Source organism: Aethalodelphis obliquidens, unplaced genomic scaffold (assembly GCF_003676395.1).
Source record: "Aethalodelphis obliquidens isolate GAN/ISIS:26980383/991018 unplaced genomic scaffold, ASM367639v1 scaffold31, whole genome shotgun sequence".
In the NCBI taxonomy this organism is placed as follows: Eukaryota; Metazoa; Chordata; class Mammalia; order Artiodactyla; family Delphinidae; genus Aethalodelphis; species Aethalodelphis obliquidens.
This window is the reverse complement of record NW_020837975.1, coordinates 8,334,533-8,353,011: the sequence shown is the minus strand read 5'-3', so window position 1 is coordinate 8,353,011 and position 18,479 is coordinate 8,334,533. Positions and strand designations below refer to the sequence as shown.

Below are 18,479 nucleotides of genomic sequence, written 5' to 3'. Positions count from 1 at the left end.
ATACGACAGGGGCCTGGGAACCTCCCGGGGCCTAACCACTTGAGATGTCCTCCAGAAAACCTCTCTGTCCACACTGACTATGGTAAGCAGAGAAGCATTTGTGAGCGATAGTCAGCCAGCAGAGGGCCCCACCACCTCACTGCATCTGCACAGCCTTCTGGAGCGCCATAACATAGAGCATATGAGGCTTCAACTTTATAAATGCATTAACAAACCTCACGCATCCCCAGAGCTCTAAATAATAGGCCACAAGGCCCAGACCTTTATTGTGGCAGCCAACTCTTCTGTGCATATTCACTATGTATGTACATGTATTGACCAGAAGACAGAAACTTTCCATTTGTTCTTACTGCTTTTAGCCTTGCCTAAAAAGCTAAAAGGAGAGAAAAAAAATCTTATAAAATAGCTTTCAATATTCTCTATGAAAATTTGAATAGCTTATCCATGTGTATATTGACATTCAGAGGGAAAAGGAGGAGAGGATGACTATCTTCTGATTCCTGTCAAAAAAAACCCTGTCAGGTTTTTTGCATGATTAGATCCTTCTCAGCTTCAGGTGTCGGCTTGAACTTCACCTCCTCAGAGAGGCTTCCCCCAACACTCTATGGAAGAAGCACTGCCCCCCCTGTTATTCTCCACCTCAGCACAGTGCTTGATAACGTCACAGTGCTCGTCACAATGTATAATTGCTTAGTTTGCTTATTGTCTGTCACCTCTACTGATCTATGAGGAGAGGGGCTGCTCTGCCTGTTCACCACTTATCCCCAGTGCTTAGCCTAACATCTGCTACGTGGTGGGCACTCAAAATATTTAAGGAGGTACGGCAGGATGGAGAGGAGAGAGAATGCAAGAAACTATTTCTGTTTATGATTATACATATGAAGGCAGTACAGTGTAACTTAAAAATAATGGCCTCTGCAAGCCAGAGTTGCCTGAGTTACAGGAATTGGTTACGCAATAATATCCTGCCCCATTTTTTTTTTTCTCCAGATATGGAATTGGCTTAAACACAACAAAATTCTAGACAGGAGTCAGCAAACCCCAATCTGCTGTCTGTTTTGAAAATAAAGTTGTACTGGAACACAGCCATGCTCATTGTTTATGTATTGTCTATGGCTGCTTTCAACTTACACAGCAGAATTGAGTGGTTACAACAGAAACCGTATGGTTCCCAAAGCCTAAAATATTTACTATGTGGCCCTTTAAGAAAAGGTTTGCAGAACCCCATCGTAGACTCAAACAATTTATGTTCTATACAAAATAAATTAAAAGCAAGTCCCCTCACAGAAGTTACTTCTGAATTAAGAATAGTAGAGAATAACACTGTAAATCAACTATACTCCAATATAAAATAAAAATTTAGGGCTTCCCTGGTGGCACAGTGGTTGAGAGTCCGCCTGCCAATGCAGGGGACGCGGGTTCGTGCCCTGGTCCGGGAAGATCCCACATGCCGCGGAGCGGCTGGGCCCGTGAGCCATGGCAAAAAAATTTAAAAATTTAAAAAATAGTAGAAAATTTTGTCCTCTGCAAATGGCAAAAATCAATGTGTTCTGGAGGCTAAAATTTCAATACTGATTTCTTAATTCAAGGTGTTGTTAAGAAAACAATTTTAAAGCATACATTAATGGGGACGGAGCAAGCAGTGGGGACAGATACCATCTTGCTCTAAAATAATCAAATTAACTGTATTACGACAGAATTTAGTATAGGATCCTCTTTGCTCATTTGAAATGATTCATTTTACAAAAATTTAGTTCCCTCACATTCTTAAGGAACAAATTTAACAGGGTAGCTATCGCACAAGATAAAGTATATCACATATGAGAAAAAAACTGGACTACCTGAATTCTCAAACAGGTAGTTTTACAAAAAATGCATCAAAATTGATCTCTAGAAATAATACTAGTGAGATTGACACTCTTATATAAAAGACTTCTGACTAATGAAAATGAGAATCAAGTTTTATACTCCCTCTGAGGAAGACTCTGGGCTTCTCAAGTGTCTTAACTTCACCCCAACATACCTGAAAAGTATGCCACTTCCACTGGTCACAGTTGTTATGACAACAATGACTTGGGGGACTCCATGTCGTTCTCCTGCCTCAGCCAGTATGAAACAACCTCAGGCCTGAGGAATAAAGCCCCAATTCCTCAGCCTCAAATTCACGGCCTTCCCTGATGTGGCCTCAAGGCTCTTTTCTGACTCTCCCTCAAACTATTATTCCTTAATGCACTCAATGCTTCAACTCACACCAAATATTCCAGGCACTTTTAAGCTTCCAACTTCTTATTTCTCCAAGTCATAAAGAGGAATACCCTCCATCCTCCCCTCCTACCTAACCTTTTCTTTCCCTATTTACTCTTCAAAGTCCTGCTCAAACAAGAACTCTGCCATGAAGTCTTCCTGGACATCCTGAGTTTGAATTAATTTCTGCTTCTTCTCAGTAACTTATTTATACCTCTATTATAGTATTCTTATCACTACACCTTGTTTTATAAGCAGAGAGCAGACATTTGTTCAAGTGACTCCTATAGCTCACTTTCTGCTGAGTATGATCATTCTGGTTTGGAGGACAGGTACCATCTTACCTCCAGCACTTTCCACTGAGTAGCTCAATAAATATTAACTTGAAAAGACTGCCTGTAATATGCTTTCCAACTCAGCTCCACCCCTCTGTCTTGCCCTGAGAAATCTAGAATGACCATACTCTAATGGAAAGTCTATATACAAAAAAGAAGTCAAGAAAAGTTGCTTCATTTCATATGCAAATGCCCCATCTGAAGTGTTTACACCATAAAGAGTATACAAATACAGTGCAATGAGTGTGTAAGGGGTACGGACAAAGAGCTGGTACAGCATGACAGCCAATACTTAGGAGATTAGTAAACACACAATGCAAAATAAAAATCTACTTAGTAGCTAAAAGCACTTGCATGAAGGAAGTCAAAGCATGCAAACCTCATAGGAAATCACCATAGGTTCTCCAAGAGCTGGCAAATCCATTGAAATACAGGTCAGTCTTCCAATAATACCAGCTACGGTAAGGCCACTACAATTTGTCCAGGCAGTTAAGGCCAGAAGGAGCTTCAAGTAGCTATATAAGCAGAGCAAAGCAAAATTTACCACATTATGACAATTATTTCCACAGCAAGCCATCCTTCTTAACAGGTTTAACCCATTTTTCCCTAGATAGCAGACATTTTTACTGTTAGTCAAAAATGTGTTTTAATTGTAATAATCACAATGTCAAAATTTAAATCATAAATCTCCTGATTTTTCCTAAAACAACTTAGGCTTAAGGTTACTCTTTAGACTAGGTCCTCTGTAACAAAAGTAAAAGGTGGCCAGAATGAAAAGGCAAGGAAAAAAAACTTAAGGGTAATGGGGTATTTAGAGGGAAAGTAAAAGAGGGATATTCTATTCATTTCTAAGTGTTCTAGGCAACTCCTAGGAAACCTCTGCAGGCTGGAGAGTTGAAGATGAATAAGAGGACCATTTGCAGAACCTACATGTGACTACTGCTGCTTATGAGCTGCAGTTTTCAAAAAAAAAATCCGTATGAGGCAAAGCTGGAACAAAGACCTGTGGAAATTCCCTGGTGACAGACAGGTGGACTAGAATGGGACTTAGCTTACTTCCTTCTCTTCTTGGTCATCAAAATAGGCATTTTCACTGTCATACAAGGAAAAATTTTTAAGGTACTTTAGATTTGTGGACAAGCCTGAGAGTTCTAGCCTTTTCAAATGGGGAAATATATTCTTAAGTTAGAGAAGAAAAGGCAAATAACCTAATAAAATATTTTTCTTCTTCAACATTTATTAGGACACTTGCTTTTAGTGTCTGAAGTACAACTGTTTTTTTAAAATGAGAGACTGTTTGAAACCAACGTCTGAAAGAAAGGGGTAGATGTGACAGGAAGGGGTATACCAGAAGTTTTAACTCTACTGGCAATGTTTTATCTCATAATCTGGGTCATATAAACATAGGTGTTCATTTATTATTCCTTGTCTTTTTGTATGTGTGAAGTAGTTCATAAAATGTTTGAAAAAAATCAAAAGAAGACATAAGGAGCCAGTAAACACTAATAAAAGTCATATAAAGTAGGGCAGCAAGCTGATGGCAGGAGCCTCATTATCTTCTAGTTAATGTCGAAGTTAATGATAATGTCTAGTTAATGTCTAGTTACCATTTCTATTAAAATGAAAGAAGGAAAGAAAAGTTTTACACATGAACAAAATTCATTTGATTACCTAGCAAAGGAAAACAATAGTAAGCCAAGGCTGAGATGTCTGGAAGAAAAGAGTATCTGACGTGCAACAGGGCTAGGAAACTCATTGTCTCTCTTCCTTAGGCTGCAGACTGTCAATCATTAGTAGTAATATTTTCTAATTGGCTTACTCTTTTCAGAACCAATGGTTTTTGAAATAAGTTAGCACCATACCTGAAGACACATTCTGTGTCCCCACTCTCTTTCTAATAGACAGTTCTCTCAGGTGTGTCCACTTGATATATATATATATACCCAGTCAACTAGACTTATGAGGAAGGGCTCCATTCTTTAAAAAAAAAAAAAAAAAGAGTACTATTTTTGAGCTAGTTGGGAGGGTTTTGCAAAGTCACAAATGAGAATAATTTCTAACCTAAAAACATAATTAGCTTTAAGACAAAAATTAGTATATCTTATATCTTTAGGGGAACTCCAGGGATTATTAACAACTAGTAACAAAAGATTCTCTCAAGAAGACTAATCGCAAAAAAAATGAGAAAAAGGTATTATAGGAAGATGATTTGTCAAGATCTAAAACTGCATAGTCCAATACAATACCAATAATCACATGTGATTAAATTTAAATGTAATCTAAAGAAAATTTAATAAAATTTAAAATTCAGGTAAATACACTCATAAAACTATGAGTTTTATGAAACTATAAAACTATTCAGAAGAGAACTCCTTGCCATGATAAAGAGTATTTATGAAAAATGCAGAGCTAAATTATACTCAAGGCTGAAGATAAGAGCAAGAGAAAGCTGCCCACTTTCACCACTGCTATTCAACACTATACTGGAAGTTCTAGTCAGAGCAATTAGAAACGAGAAAAAAATAAAAGCATCTAAATTGGAAAGGAAGAAGTAAACCTATCTCTATTTGCAGATGCCATGATCCTACATATAGAAAATACCAAAGAATCCACAAGAAAGCTACTAGAGCTCTCAGCTTTCAGCTATGCAAAGGTGCAGGCTACAAGATCAACAAACAAAAATCAGTTGTGTTTCTACACACCAACAATGAACAAACCAAAAAGGAAATTCAGAAAGTAATTCTATTTAAAATAGCATCCTAAAGATGCTAGGAAAATACCTAAGAATAACTTTAACCAAGAAAGTGAAAAACCTGTCCACTGAAAATTATAAAACATTGCTGAAAGAAATGAAAGGAGACCTAAATAAGTGGAATGACAACTCATATTCATGAATAGGAAGACTTAATATTGCTAAGATGTCAATATTACCAAAAGTGATCTAAAAATACAACACAGTCGCGAGCAAAACTGCAACAGCCTTCTTTGCAGAAATGGAAAAGCCAATCCTCAATTTCATATGGAATTATAAGGGAGCCCAAAGAGAAAAAAAAAAATCTTGAAAATGAGAGCAAAGTTGAAAGACTTAACACTTCTTGATTTCAAAACTTACTATAAAGCTAGAGTAATCAAAACAGTGTGGTACTGCTGTAAGGATAGACATACAGACCAATGGAATAGAACTGATCTTTGACAGAAGTACCAAACCCATTCTGTGGGAGAGGACAGTCTCTTCAATAAATGGTACTTAGGACAACTGAATTTCCACATGCAAAAGTATAAAGTTGGACCCCTACCTCACATCATATACAAAAATTAACTCAAAATGGATCACAGACCTAAGTATAAGAGGTACACCCATAAAACTCTTAGTAGAAAATACAGTAAATCTTCATAATCTTCAATTTGGTAATACATTCTTAGAAATGACACTAAAAGCATGAACAACAAAAGAAAAAAATAGATAAATTGGAACTTCATCAAAATTAAAACTTATGTAAATCAAAGGACATTATCAAAAAAGTGAATAGACAGCCCACAGATGGGAGAAAATATCTGCAAATCATATATCTGGTGAAGGCTCAATATCCAAAATATATAAAGAACTCCTAAAACTCAACAACAAAAAGACAACCCAATTAAAAGATGGGTAAACGTTTCAAACAGATATTTCTACAAAGAAGACATACAAACGGCCTGTAAACACAGGGAGATACTCAACATTATTAGTCATTACGAAATGCAAATCAAAACCACAAAAAGATACCACTTCATACCCACTAGGATGGCTATAATTTAAAAAAGAAGAAGGATGGGAGGAAGGGAGGAAGGAAGGATGGAAGGGAGGGAGGGAAGGAGAAAGGAAGGAAGAAATGTTGGTGAAGATGTGGAGAAATTGCTCATACATCACTGGTGGGCATGTAAAACGGTGAAACTGCTTGGGAAACAATGACTGCTCCTCAAAAAGTTAAATACAGAATTACTATATGACTCAACAATTCCACTCCTAGATATATATCCAACAGAAGTGAAATCAAGGACTCAAAGAGATACTTGTATGTCAGTGTTCACTGAAGCACTATTCACAATAGCCAAAAGGTGGAAACAACCCAAGTGTCTATGAACAGATGAATGGATAAATAAAATACGGTATAGCTCTACAATGGAGTAGTATTCAGCCATAAAAATGAAGTTATGATCCATGCTACAATATGGATGAACCTTGAAAACATGCTAAGTGAAATAATTCAGACAAAAAAGGACAAAGATTGTGTGGTTCCACTTAATATTAAATATTTAGAATAAGCAAATTCATAGAGACAGAAAGTAGAAGAGAGGCTCCCACAGGCTGTGGGAGGGAAGAATGGGGAGTTTTTGTTTAATAGGTACAATTTCTGTTGGGGTGATGAAAATGTTTTGGACACAGTGGTGGTAGGTGCACAATTTTATGAATATAATTAGTGCCACTGGACTGTACACTTTAAAAGGGTTAAAATGGTAAATTTCATGTTATGTTTATTTTACCACAATAAAAAAAAGTTAAAATGGCAAATTTCATGTTTATATGCTTAACCACAAAAATATTTTTAATTCAGTTTCTAAGTTTCACTGGCCACATTTTAAGTGCTCAATATCCACATGTGGCTGGTAGCTACCAACAGCCCTATTGGACAGTACATACATAAACCATTTGCAAGCCTACAGAAAGTTCTATTAGATAGTTCTTATCTAGAAGCTAAAACCGTCAGTTCCAAATGCAAGATAAATAATAATTGAGGAAAACAGGGAGAAAACTGTGCACTCAAATAAAGAGCATAGTCTAGAGGTTGCCTCAGCATTCAGCTGCATCTTCAAATCATAAATAAGCAGTAGATGCATGCTTTTCTGGGCAACAGAAGAGTGTGTGGGGCCAGCACATTCTGCAAAGGTTTTAAGAAAATGAGTTTCAGAAATTAGGAGAACAGGCAACAAGTAGAATATTGGAAAGAAACTAATACCTGAGTCAGATCAGAGGTTTGTATCTATCTTTTTCTGGGTTCTTAGTTTCCTTATCTATAAAAACAGAGGATTCAACTAGATGTTTTCTAACATCTTTCTAGGTCCCCAAGTGGATAATTCTAGATTCTTAATTTTTCTGATCTCATTGGTACCTTAAAAAAAAATGAGGAAAAACTGCTAACTAAGTAACTTTTTCAGGGTCAGCCTGAAAGATTAAAACTAAAATCCAACCAGGGTAAACTCTAGTTGTACTCAACACTGGCTGCACACAAGAATCAACTGGGAATTTTAAAAAGTAATAGAAAACACTTTCCTCTCCCTTTGTCAGGCAACCAAAGCTATATCCACACAGATTGCAACTGACAAGAAGGGAGTTATGTATATTACTAATACAATCCTCTGAATCTGAATGTATATTACAAAAACAGTCCTCTGAATCTGAATGTTCCGATCCAGGAGAACATCTGTCTGAAGGAGCCAAGTAGGAAAGAAACAGTGAATTACTAAAATAAGAATTTTGAAATGAATTCTCATATATTAAAAAGAGAATCTCCTAGGCTTCCCTGGTGGCGCAGTGGTTGGGAGTCCACCTGCTGATGCAGGGGACACGGGTTCGTGCCCTGGTCTGGGCGGATCCCACATGCCGGGGAGCAGCTGGGCCCGTGAGCCACGGCCGCTGGGCCTGCGCGTCCGAAGCCTGTGCTCCGCAACGGGAGAGGCCACAACAGTGAGAGGCCCGCGTACCGCAAAAAGAAAAAACAGAGAATCTCCTAGTAAAAAGTTTAAATGCTAGATTTTCTACCTAAAGTTCATAGAAGGAAAAGAAGTATGCATAAAAGGGAAGACTTCTAGGGCTTCCCTGGTGGTGCAGTGGTTAAGAATCCACCTACCAGTGCAGGGGACACGGGTTTGAGCCCTGGTCCAGGAGGATCCCACATGCTGCGGAGCAACTAAGCCTGTACGCCACAACTACTGGGCCTGCGCTCAAGCCCACGAGCCACAACTACTGAAGCCCACACGCCTAGAGCCCATGCTCCAAAACAAGAGAAGCCACTGCAGTGAGAAGCCCTCTCACTGCAACGAAGAGTAGCCCCCCTGCTCACCGCAACTAGAGAAAGTCCGCGCGCAGTAACGAAGACCCAGTGCAGCCAAAAATAAATAAATAAAATTTATTGAAAAAAAAAAGAGAAGACTTCTTAGAGGCTGAAAGTTCGCATTTTAAAAGGGTCAAGCCATCAGTAGGCAGCTGTCCTGCAGATAGGACCATAGGACACACACAACTGCTTTGAAACCTTTCTACCAGTAGCCTGCCAAGGGGATCCATCCTTTACTACCTGTTACAGAATTTAAATAAAACAAAAAACTAGCCTTTAAATGATTCACAATTAGACAATAAAGTGGGAAGATGAAGGGAGAAACTGCTTCCCAAAGATCACTGATGAAGATGATGGCTAATATCTGTTGGCAGGCTCTGTTCTAAGTACGTTCCAGATTTCATCTCACTAAATTCTCACAACCACCTTATGAGGTATGTACTATTATCAGTATTTTATAGTTAAGGAAACTGAGAGACAGAGGTTAGACAACTTGCTCAAAGTCACAGAGCTGGGAGTAAATAAGAGCTAAGTAAGATCTCAACCCTGTAAGTCTGATTCCAGAGCATGTGCTCTTAACCAGTATGCTCTACTGTCTGTCTCTCTCTACCACTTTGTGTGTCTATGTAGGTATGAGTGTCCACGACTGACTGTAGATGGAGATACAGATACAAAGAAGAGGAAGAAGAGGGGGAACAGAGGAGAGCATCAGAGCAGTGTGCTTGGGAGGACAGACTAAAGAATGGGACTCTAAGGTATGTGCCTGAGGAAAAGGAGAATTACAAATTTTCCCTAATTCTCTTAGCTTGGACTATAATGCATATATCAAATTTCTAAGAAACAAGTATAAGGTAAGTGAAGCAAAGGACAAAGGAGAAACACTAGGTATTAAAATTAGAATCTGGGGATGAGGAGGAATAAGGTGAGCTGTATAAGGAGACTATACTCTGTATCAATCCAGTAATATTCAGAGGGAAATAAATGGCTGAGGGAAGAGGTTTTTCAGTTCATTAGGAAAGAACACTCTAGCAGAAGATAGAATATGTGGATCGATAACATGAACATCACAGTCACCATAGAAGTATTATCCCAACTGTAAGCCAGTGAACTGACAATCTGGTTTACAAACTCAATGAGTTTGCTTAGGTGAGGTGCTAAAACAGCTTTTAGGTCTCTAACCATGACAGAACACAGGCAATTGCAGCATCTCTCAACCAAACCCACGGAAGGCTGGTCAAATGAATTTTACGAAAACCTTCAAACCTAATTCTAGACATATATTTCAAAATTCTTTCTTGCCTAAACATCTTCCTCAAGTGGAACTGATGGGAGTTACAACAAATCACATTTTGATGATATTATTACTAAACTGTGAAATGGGCATGCAGCAGACAGGAAAGGGGCTAAAATAAAGGGGCCATGATAAACCATAAACTAGACAATAACTCTGGAAGTAAATTAAGGTTTGGCTACAATCTGGGATAAAAATAAAGTCATGCTGAGGGGAAAAAAAGGCACACGACAGGGTGACCTTATCTCCTTGCTTTTATTATTTGTTGTTAGACAACAAACAAAACGAGTCAGCAGGTGTATCATTACAAGGACCAAATACAGCCTTTTTAATATGTAAATCAAACATACAAGCAAGATATCCCCGATTTATAAATGGTTATCTTGTGTTCATTGAGCGCTGGTGCAATGAAGACTAAACTAGTCATTGAGATCTAGAACTTCTCACCAATACACTCAGGTGGCAGAAGGGCTGTGGGAAGATTAATAAGGAACTTGTTGCAAAAAAGATGACATATGAAAGATTTAAAGGGCGTTCCAGATTATGAGGAATTTTTGCAACTCTCAAAATAAATTGAAGCCTCTTTCTTGACAAGGCAAGATACTCAGCAAGAGGGCAGATCTCACAATGCACATCTGGACTATAAAAGCAAGTAACTGAAGGCCCTTCCTAGAGATAGGTAAAAGTAATATACTACCATGGACACCAAAATACAGACAAGAAACAAGAACCCAAAACTTTTTAAAGGATACGGTCTGTACCAGGAAACAGTGTTCTTCCAGTCAACAGCTCGGCCATTATGCATCCCACTGACCAAATATCAACTGGCAAAATTAAAGAGAAATAAAAGTAATATAATGTCACTATTATCATACTTGGCTACAAATGGAACTATAGTTAAGGGGTGAAATACTGAAATTAATATTTAAGACATCCGAGGTTCAACAATCACACTCATTTTTATAGAAATAAATAAGCTAAGACCCTTACCACATCAAAGGGCTTCATGGGTGGGCTAAGTCAAAACATAGTTATGGCAAGAGAAATAAGCTGTTCACAAAAGGGCAAAGGTTTCTTACTGGTAGAAATGATGGATTCTCCCAAGTAATATTGAGAGGTTAATATTATAAACCCAATGTCTTCAGGCAGGAGTACTCAGAGAATATGCTGAAAATATAAATAAGTAAAAAGCCAGGGCTTCCCTGGTGGCACAGTGGTTGAGAGTCCACCTGCCGATGCAGGGGACACGGGTTTGTGCCCCGGTCCGGGAAGATCCCACATGCCGCGGAGCGGCTACGCCCGTGAGCCATGGCCGCTGAGCCTGCGCGTCCGGAGCCTGTGCTCCGCAACGGGAGAGGCCACAACAGTGAGAGGCAACAACAGTGAGAGGCCCGCGTACCGCAAAATAAATAAATAAATAAAAAGCCAATTGTTAAATCACAAAGTTTGAAAAAACCCACTTTATCTGAGCAACTGAAATATTTTTCTATTCGTGGACTTAAAATGATCACTGAGGGAAGAAAAAAAATGTTTCTTCCTACTCCTGCCATCTCCACTTCTGAGAACCCCAAATACACACAACATAGTATTAATAAGGCCCTATACAAGTGCAAGTAGTACCTGTCTGGTTGTAATGCATCCAGTTCAGCATGATCTCAGGAGCCCTGTACCACCTAGTGGCTACATAGCCTGTCATTTCATCATCTGTATGTCGAGCCAGTCCAAAATCCAAGATCTAAGGGAGAGAAGAGAAATCAGGCACTGGAACAAACTCCTAAGGCTTGTAAAGCAGGAGGGAAAAAACTCCAGTGCCTTATAAAAAGCGAGAATATAGTACTTTCATAAACATATTTCCTGGTCCATGCTTAGAATGCATGGGGAACACAGCAAGAACTTAAAAAAAATGAAATCACAAAAAGCAAAACAAAAATGCCACTGCTAGGCATTTATCCAAGAGCAACGAAAATATATGTGCCACAGAAAGGCTTGCACATGAATATTCATAGCAGCTTTACACAGCCCTGAAATGGAATTGAAGCACATGTCTATCAATAGGTGGATGGATAAATAAATTGTGGTATAATCATAAAACGGATCTACTCAGCAACAAAAAGGAATGAACTACTGATACACACAATACAGATGGATCTCAATAATATTATACTAAGCAAAAGTCAGACACACATAGAAAAATACTGTATGATTCCACTTGTAAGAAACTCCAGAAGAGATAAATCTACTCTATAGTGTCAGAAAGCAGATCGGTTGCTGTCTGAAGCCAGGGTTAGGGGTAGAGGTGTGGGGACTGGCTAGGAAGGGGGCACAAGGGAACTTTCTGGAGTGATGGACATGTTCTTTATCATAACTGTGTTGGTAGTTACATAGCTATATAAGTTTGTCAAATGTACACTTAAAGTGTTGCATTTTATTGTAAATTATGTTTCCAAAAAATTGAGTAAAAAAAGAAATGAAACAAAAAATTCCAGAGTTGCTTGCTCTTTATAGATTATTTATGTCATTTGAATTATTTTGAGTAAGTGTGTTTCTGCCATTTTTTTCTCTTAGAAACCCATAAAATCTAATAATTACTCTTCAAGAGGACTGCTTACTTGATAGTCACACTATAATTCTCCTTTATTATAACTAATATATTAAATTTCAATTTAACTTTATTTTAGAATGAAAACAAGACACCTGATACTACCTTCAATATCACTTAAACTAATGCTTACTAAATCTCTGGTTTAAATTTCAAAGTCTAATGATATTCTTAAGGACAATAAGAATTTTCAGATAAAGAGTCATGGCTTTATAAACACATTCCCTATATAAATTTGCCTGGTTAGTTAAACATATAGTTACAAGGTGAAACAATTACCACTGTCACTTCATCCTACCTTCAGCTCACAGTCTTCATTCACAGCTAGATTACTAGGTTTTAGGTCCTAGGAAGCAAGTAAGAAAGAACAGGATCAACTTTATGACACATGGTAAATTCTCTCCCTAAGGGTAATGATGAAGAGCTAAACATAAAAGACTTCATCTAGGGCTTCCCTGGTGGCGCGGTGGTTAAGAATCCGCCTGCCAATGCAGGGGACATGGGTTCGAGCCCTGGTCCAGGAAGATCCCACATGCCGCGGAGCAACTAAGCCTGTGCGCCACAACTACTGAGCCTGCGTTCTAGAGCCGGCGAGGCACAACTACTGACCCCACATGCCACAACTACTGAAGCCCACACGCCTAGAGCCTGTGCTCCACAATGAGAAGCCCATGCACCACAACAAAGAGTAGCCCCTGCTCACCACAACTAGAGAAAGCCCGCGTGCAGCAACGAAGACCCAATTCAGACAAAAATAAACAAATAAATTAAAAAAAAAAAAGACTTCATCTAGCTATAAACAATCTCCATTCTACAGTCACTATCTAGTCCTCATTAGCCTTAAATAGGTAAAAACTATACATCTTCGTTCTTTAGTTAAACCTAGAGCAAAGTTGCAATCACTCAATATTTCAATGGGTAAAATAAGCTTAGATTAGGATCTTGCCAATCTCCCCACCCACCAGCACCCCAATAATTTAATCAAAAGACAATACCTACCCTGTGAATTATGTCGGCTGAATGTATATACTGTGAAAAAGCAAAAAATCAGTTAGTTATGTCCAGCCTCCTACTGTCATATGACATATCTGAAGTACATTTTTATGAGTCAATAAGAAATGCTAGTATTAACAGCAGGATTAGAAATCAGAGCAAGTAATTATCAGTAGTCTGTACATTTATCATAACTATGATTTCCATACCACCAACTCTGTTCACAGAGCTGGAGTATGAGAGAAATAGAGCTTTCAACCTGTTTCCTGGTGGGTGCTCTGGAGCACAATAAGGACTCAAAGATGCTAAATATTAAAGGTGGTTTAATTTAAAAACTGCCCCTGCCACAAATAAATTAGCCTTCTTGAGGATGTTTTCAAAGTTTCAACATGACACTGACCAGATATTAGATTACATCAAGAAATTATTATTATTGTTTAGATGTAATAATGAAGAGTCTTTAACTCTCAGACATGCCAACAGAAGTATTGATGGGTGGAGTGATATGATGTCTAGACTTGCCTTAAAATAATCCAGGGTTTGGGGGAATACAAAAGAAACAAGATTAACCATATGTTGGTAATTGTGGTCGCTGAGTAAACACGGGGGTTCATTATACTATGATTGTACTTGTGATTTCTGTATTTGAAATTTTCCATAAGAAAAGTTTTGTTTGTTTTCCCTTAAGCCCTAAATAGAAGGGAGAGAGGGAGAGAGAGAATTCATTCCACAAAATTATTACTAATACTGTCTGTACCTTGAGACCTCGGAGAATCTGGTAGATAAGGAACTGAACGTGGTCATCCGTAAGCTTCTGACATTTCACAATGTTGTTCAGATCTGCCCCCATGAGATGGGTCACCAGGTACCTAGAAATTAATGGACAGTTACACAATAATCCAGAACCCTAAGAAAGCTCTGATCTTCATAAGACTGTTAGAAGTCCACTCAGTAAGTACCACAGTGACACCTAAAAGCTTAGTAGCTACTCACGCGCGGCTTGTTTGCAACATCACTATTCTAACTTTACTACCTGTCGTCTATTTTTCTGAAAATTTTTATACTAGTTCCTACTTGACATCTTTTCCTAGGTTCTCTAAAGAAAAGAAAAAAAACAAAAATGGAGATTAGAATGATATATGTGTTAGTATCATTTTTCTTAAAAATGATATTACTGCATGAGAAATACACAGTATAACTAAATGCATGGCCATATTTTTAAATCCGCCATTACATTTCTCACCTCATTATATATCCTGTAGGGTCTAAAACAGGAGTATCTTCAAATGAACTTATTTACAAAACAGAAGCAGACTCACAGACATAGAGAACAAATTTATGATTACCATAGGGGGGAGGGATAAATTAGGAGTTTTGGATTAGTGATTCAGAAATATATGTATATAAATAAACAGAATACTGCTGTACAGTATTCTGCTGTACACCAGAAACTAACACAACATTGTAAATCAACTATACCTCAATTTAAAAATAAATAAATAAAATAGGAGTATCTTTAAATTTTCAAATTATTCCTCTCCTTTTTCAGGAATGACTGGTAAAAGGATATTGTTCACTGACAATATTCCTGCATTTACTTTAAAGGAAGGAGGAACACAATTTATCTGCAAGCAAGATGAGGCATTCTAGAACCTCTCCCCACAGGTGTGGTGCTGGATACTTATCCTGTCCTTACATCATAAGATTAGGGAATGATTACATTCAAGTCCAACAGGTTCACCACAGACATTCTAGACGCAATGCCTTACTCACTCATTACTGTATCACACTGCTACGGGAACATAACAACCACAATCAGTACTAAAGAAGTGGAGTTTTTAAAAATTCAGTTAGGTTTTATCTAGTATGAGAATGATTACCCATTCCTGAGGCTGAATAATAATGTATATCAGTTGAGCTATAAAAAAATGCTGATTTCATTTCATTTCAATTTTTATTTTTGATAAATTTGGAAGAAGAGAAACCAGGTCAGTAAATTTAAATATACTATTAACGTCTTACATGACTATATATGTGTATAACCTCTCTTTACACACACACACACACACACACACACCACCACATTTATTACTTTCTTTCCTCAAAGAAGAATTAAAATTTTTTTTTTTCTGTTTCCTAATTTCCCTGTTGGGCTGCTATGGTCAGTTCCCAATTTGATGAAGAGCAATAGGACTTAGCATAGATGTAACCTTAAGTTAGATTTTTTAGCCCTTCATATTTTTAAAACTTGCAAGTTTATATTGCCTTGAGGAAAGAGTATACTCTGTCACTTAAAGACTATATTGGATTTTTGGAAATATTTTCACAAAGGTTGCTCTGATTTAAGAGATGCTCCAAGCTCAACATAACATAATCAAAGGCATTCGTGCTTATTCTGTGCCAAGCACTATTTATTATGCCCGTGTCTCATACACTCTTCCCAACAAAGCTGTAAGGTAAGTTCCATTAGTATTCCCATTTCGCTGAGGAGGAAACACAAGACAGAACAAGTATATATAACCTGCTCAAGGTTAAAAGAGTGATAATGTCAGGGGCTGAATCCAAAACTGTTTGATCTCAGAAAATATGATCTTAAATCACAGCCCATACTGCCTCCAAATTCTTCCAGTTGACAGAGAATTTAAGTCAAGAGAATGACTTCTTTTAAGTTTTATAAATGTTGCAATATTCCATCCTAATCACAGTCACTGTATTTTTTTAACCCCAAATTGATACAAAATCCGACAAATACGAGAATGTTGTGAATAACTGGTTAATATTGTGAAATCAGAACTTCCCCCAGAAAACCTGGGATAATGGTTGCCATATCCATAATACCAATTATGACAATTTGCAAGGCTCAGGTTGAGGAAGAGGGAATCCAATTTTTGTTTTATAAGACTGTTTTGCAAATAATTACATTTTATGACATTGAATAGTAAGAGGATTATTCTTTCAACTTTCAAAAATATTTTTAAGGAGAAAAGGTAAAAAAAGGAAACACTGTTCTGCATGATTCTACCTAGAAATCTACCTTAATTTGTCTTGAAATAAAACCTAAAAATCTTAACTCTCTAATGTCTGCGCTAGTTCACAAAGGTGTTAAGCAGTATTACCAAAGCAAACATAGTAATTTCAAGTCTGAGTATTGGGTTTAAATGGTTACCAATAACTTAAAAAACCCTATACAGACAGAAGACCACTAACTGCACAGCCTGAGAGAGCGAGCATGCTTTTAGTTAGAATATTCCACCACTGGGCTTCCCTGGTGGCACAGTGGTTAAGAATCCGCCTGCCAATGCAGGGGACATGGGTTTGAGCCCTGGTCCAGGAAGATCCCACATGCCGCGGAGCAACTAAGCCTGTGCGCCACAACTACTGAGCCTGCGCTCTACAGCCCGTGAGCCACAACTACTGAACCCACGTGCCACAACTACTGAAGCCTGCGCGCCTAGAGCCCGTGCTCCGCAACAAGAGAAGCCACTGCAATGAGAAGCCCATGCACTGCAACGAAGAGGAGCCCCCACTCGCCACAACTAGAGAAAGTCCGCACACAGCAATGAAGACCCAACTCAGCCAAAAAATAAATAAATAAAATAAATTTATTTTTTAAAAAAGAAAAAAGAATATTCTACCACTGTGTAATTCCCTTTAAGTTCCCTCCCCATCAGAGACCACATTCATTTTATCACTAAAATTTCCAGACACCGGGAGAGACTGTCAAGACATTATATAAGTACATAAGGTTAATCAGTCTATATAGTGATAACTATCAAACGTTGCTGCTAGGCTCCAATCAAATCAGCTGAACCACATTATTCATGGCAGATGTGTCTGGCAGGAACTAACCTAATCACTATATGTTGTTTCCACGAAGCCCAAAAGACCAATCCATGAAAACCAATTGTCAAATTCCAACTCATCACATATAGAAAGGTTTTTGAAATAAATTTTGCAACAGTGGACAAAAGCAAGTGTTGTGCAAAGTTCCTGAATGCTTATGGAAGACATAACAATTTCTAAAAGTAGTGAACAAGGAAGTGGGAGGAAAATGTCGATGGGCACATTTTAAATAAGCCAGTCCCAAAAGGAGCATTAATAGATGCCACATAGGGGCTTCCCTTGTGGCGCAGTTGTTAAGAATCTGCCTGCCAATGCAGGGTACACGGGTTCGAGCCCTGATCCAGGAAGATCCCACATGCCGTGGAGCAACTAAACCCGCATACCACAACTACTGAGGCTGAGCTCTAGAGCCCGTGAGCCACAACTACTGAAGCCCATGCACCTAAAGCCTGTGCTCTGCAACAAGAGAAGCCACTGAAATGAGAAGCCTGTGCACCGCAACGAAGAGTGGCCCCCGCTCACTGCAACTAGAGAAATCTGCACAGCAACGAGGACCCAATGCAGCCAAAAATAAATTTAATAAATTAAAAAAAAACAGATGCCACATAATTTCTATAGTATTAGTCTCTACAAAGCAATTACATTTAATTGCTTAATTAATTACATTTTAGTAAAGACATGCCTATTACTGTCAGTGTTCAGAACACCTCAAATAATTAAATCTGACCAACAGCTGGAAAGCTACCTAGTTCCCCCATCTTTAAAAAGGAATTAAATAAGTAGGGCTTTATTAGGTAGAGGGCTGAAAATATGATTTCACAGCCTGATGATACAAATCTTGTTTTCCACTTTTCTTGTGAGGATGGTTTCCTTTAAACTTAAAGAGCATAAACCATCATTTCTCAAAGTAAAATGTACTGTACCAGCAAAAAGGCAGAAGTCTACAATACGTGGTTTTCAGTACTCAAGACACCCCATTTCAGCACCCCATTTAGAGCTTCATTTATTAAGCGCTTCTTGGATAACACCCAATTGTCAAAGACTCCTACTCTACTGCCTTTTCTTTTTTTGAAGCATAATAC

The 18,479-nt window shown here is 38.1% G+C and overlaps 1 protein-coding gene across 6 annotated transcripts in view; it reads right to left on the bottom strand.

Annotated features, from left to right (window-relative positions):
* The window catches only part of MAPK14 (mitogen-activated protein kinase 14), a 73,616-nt gene that overhangs the window by 15,934 nt on the left and 39,203 nt on the right, over positions 1-18,479 (bottom strand). For all 6 annotated transcript variants that reach the window (XM_027126766.1, XM_027126764.1, XM_027126763.1 and 3 more), the window contains exons 4-8: positions 14,312-14,423; positions 13,561-13,590; positions 12,860-12,907; positions 11,583-11,697; positions 10,715-10,786 (exon numbers count right to left, since the gene is read on the bottom strand). In XM_027126766.1, coding sequence (XP_026982567.1) covers positions 10,715-10,786; positions 11,583-11,697; positions 12,860-12,907; positions 13,561-13,590; positions 14,312-14,423 — 377 coding nt within the window. The remainder of the gene's footprint in view (positions 1-10,714; positions 10,787-11,582; positions 11,698-12,859; positions 12,908-13,560; positions 13,591-14,311; positions 14,424-18,479) is intronic.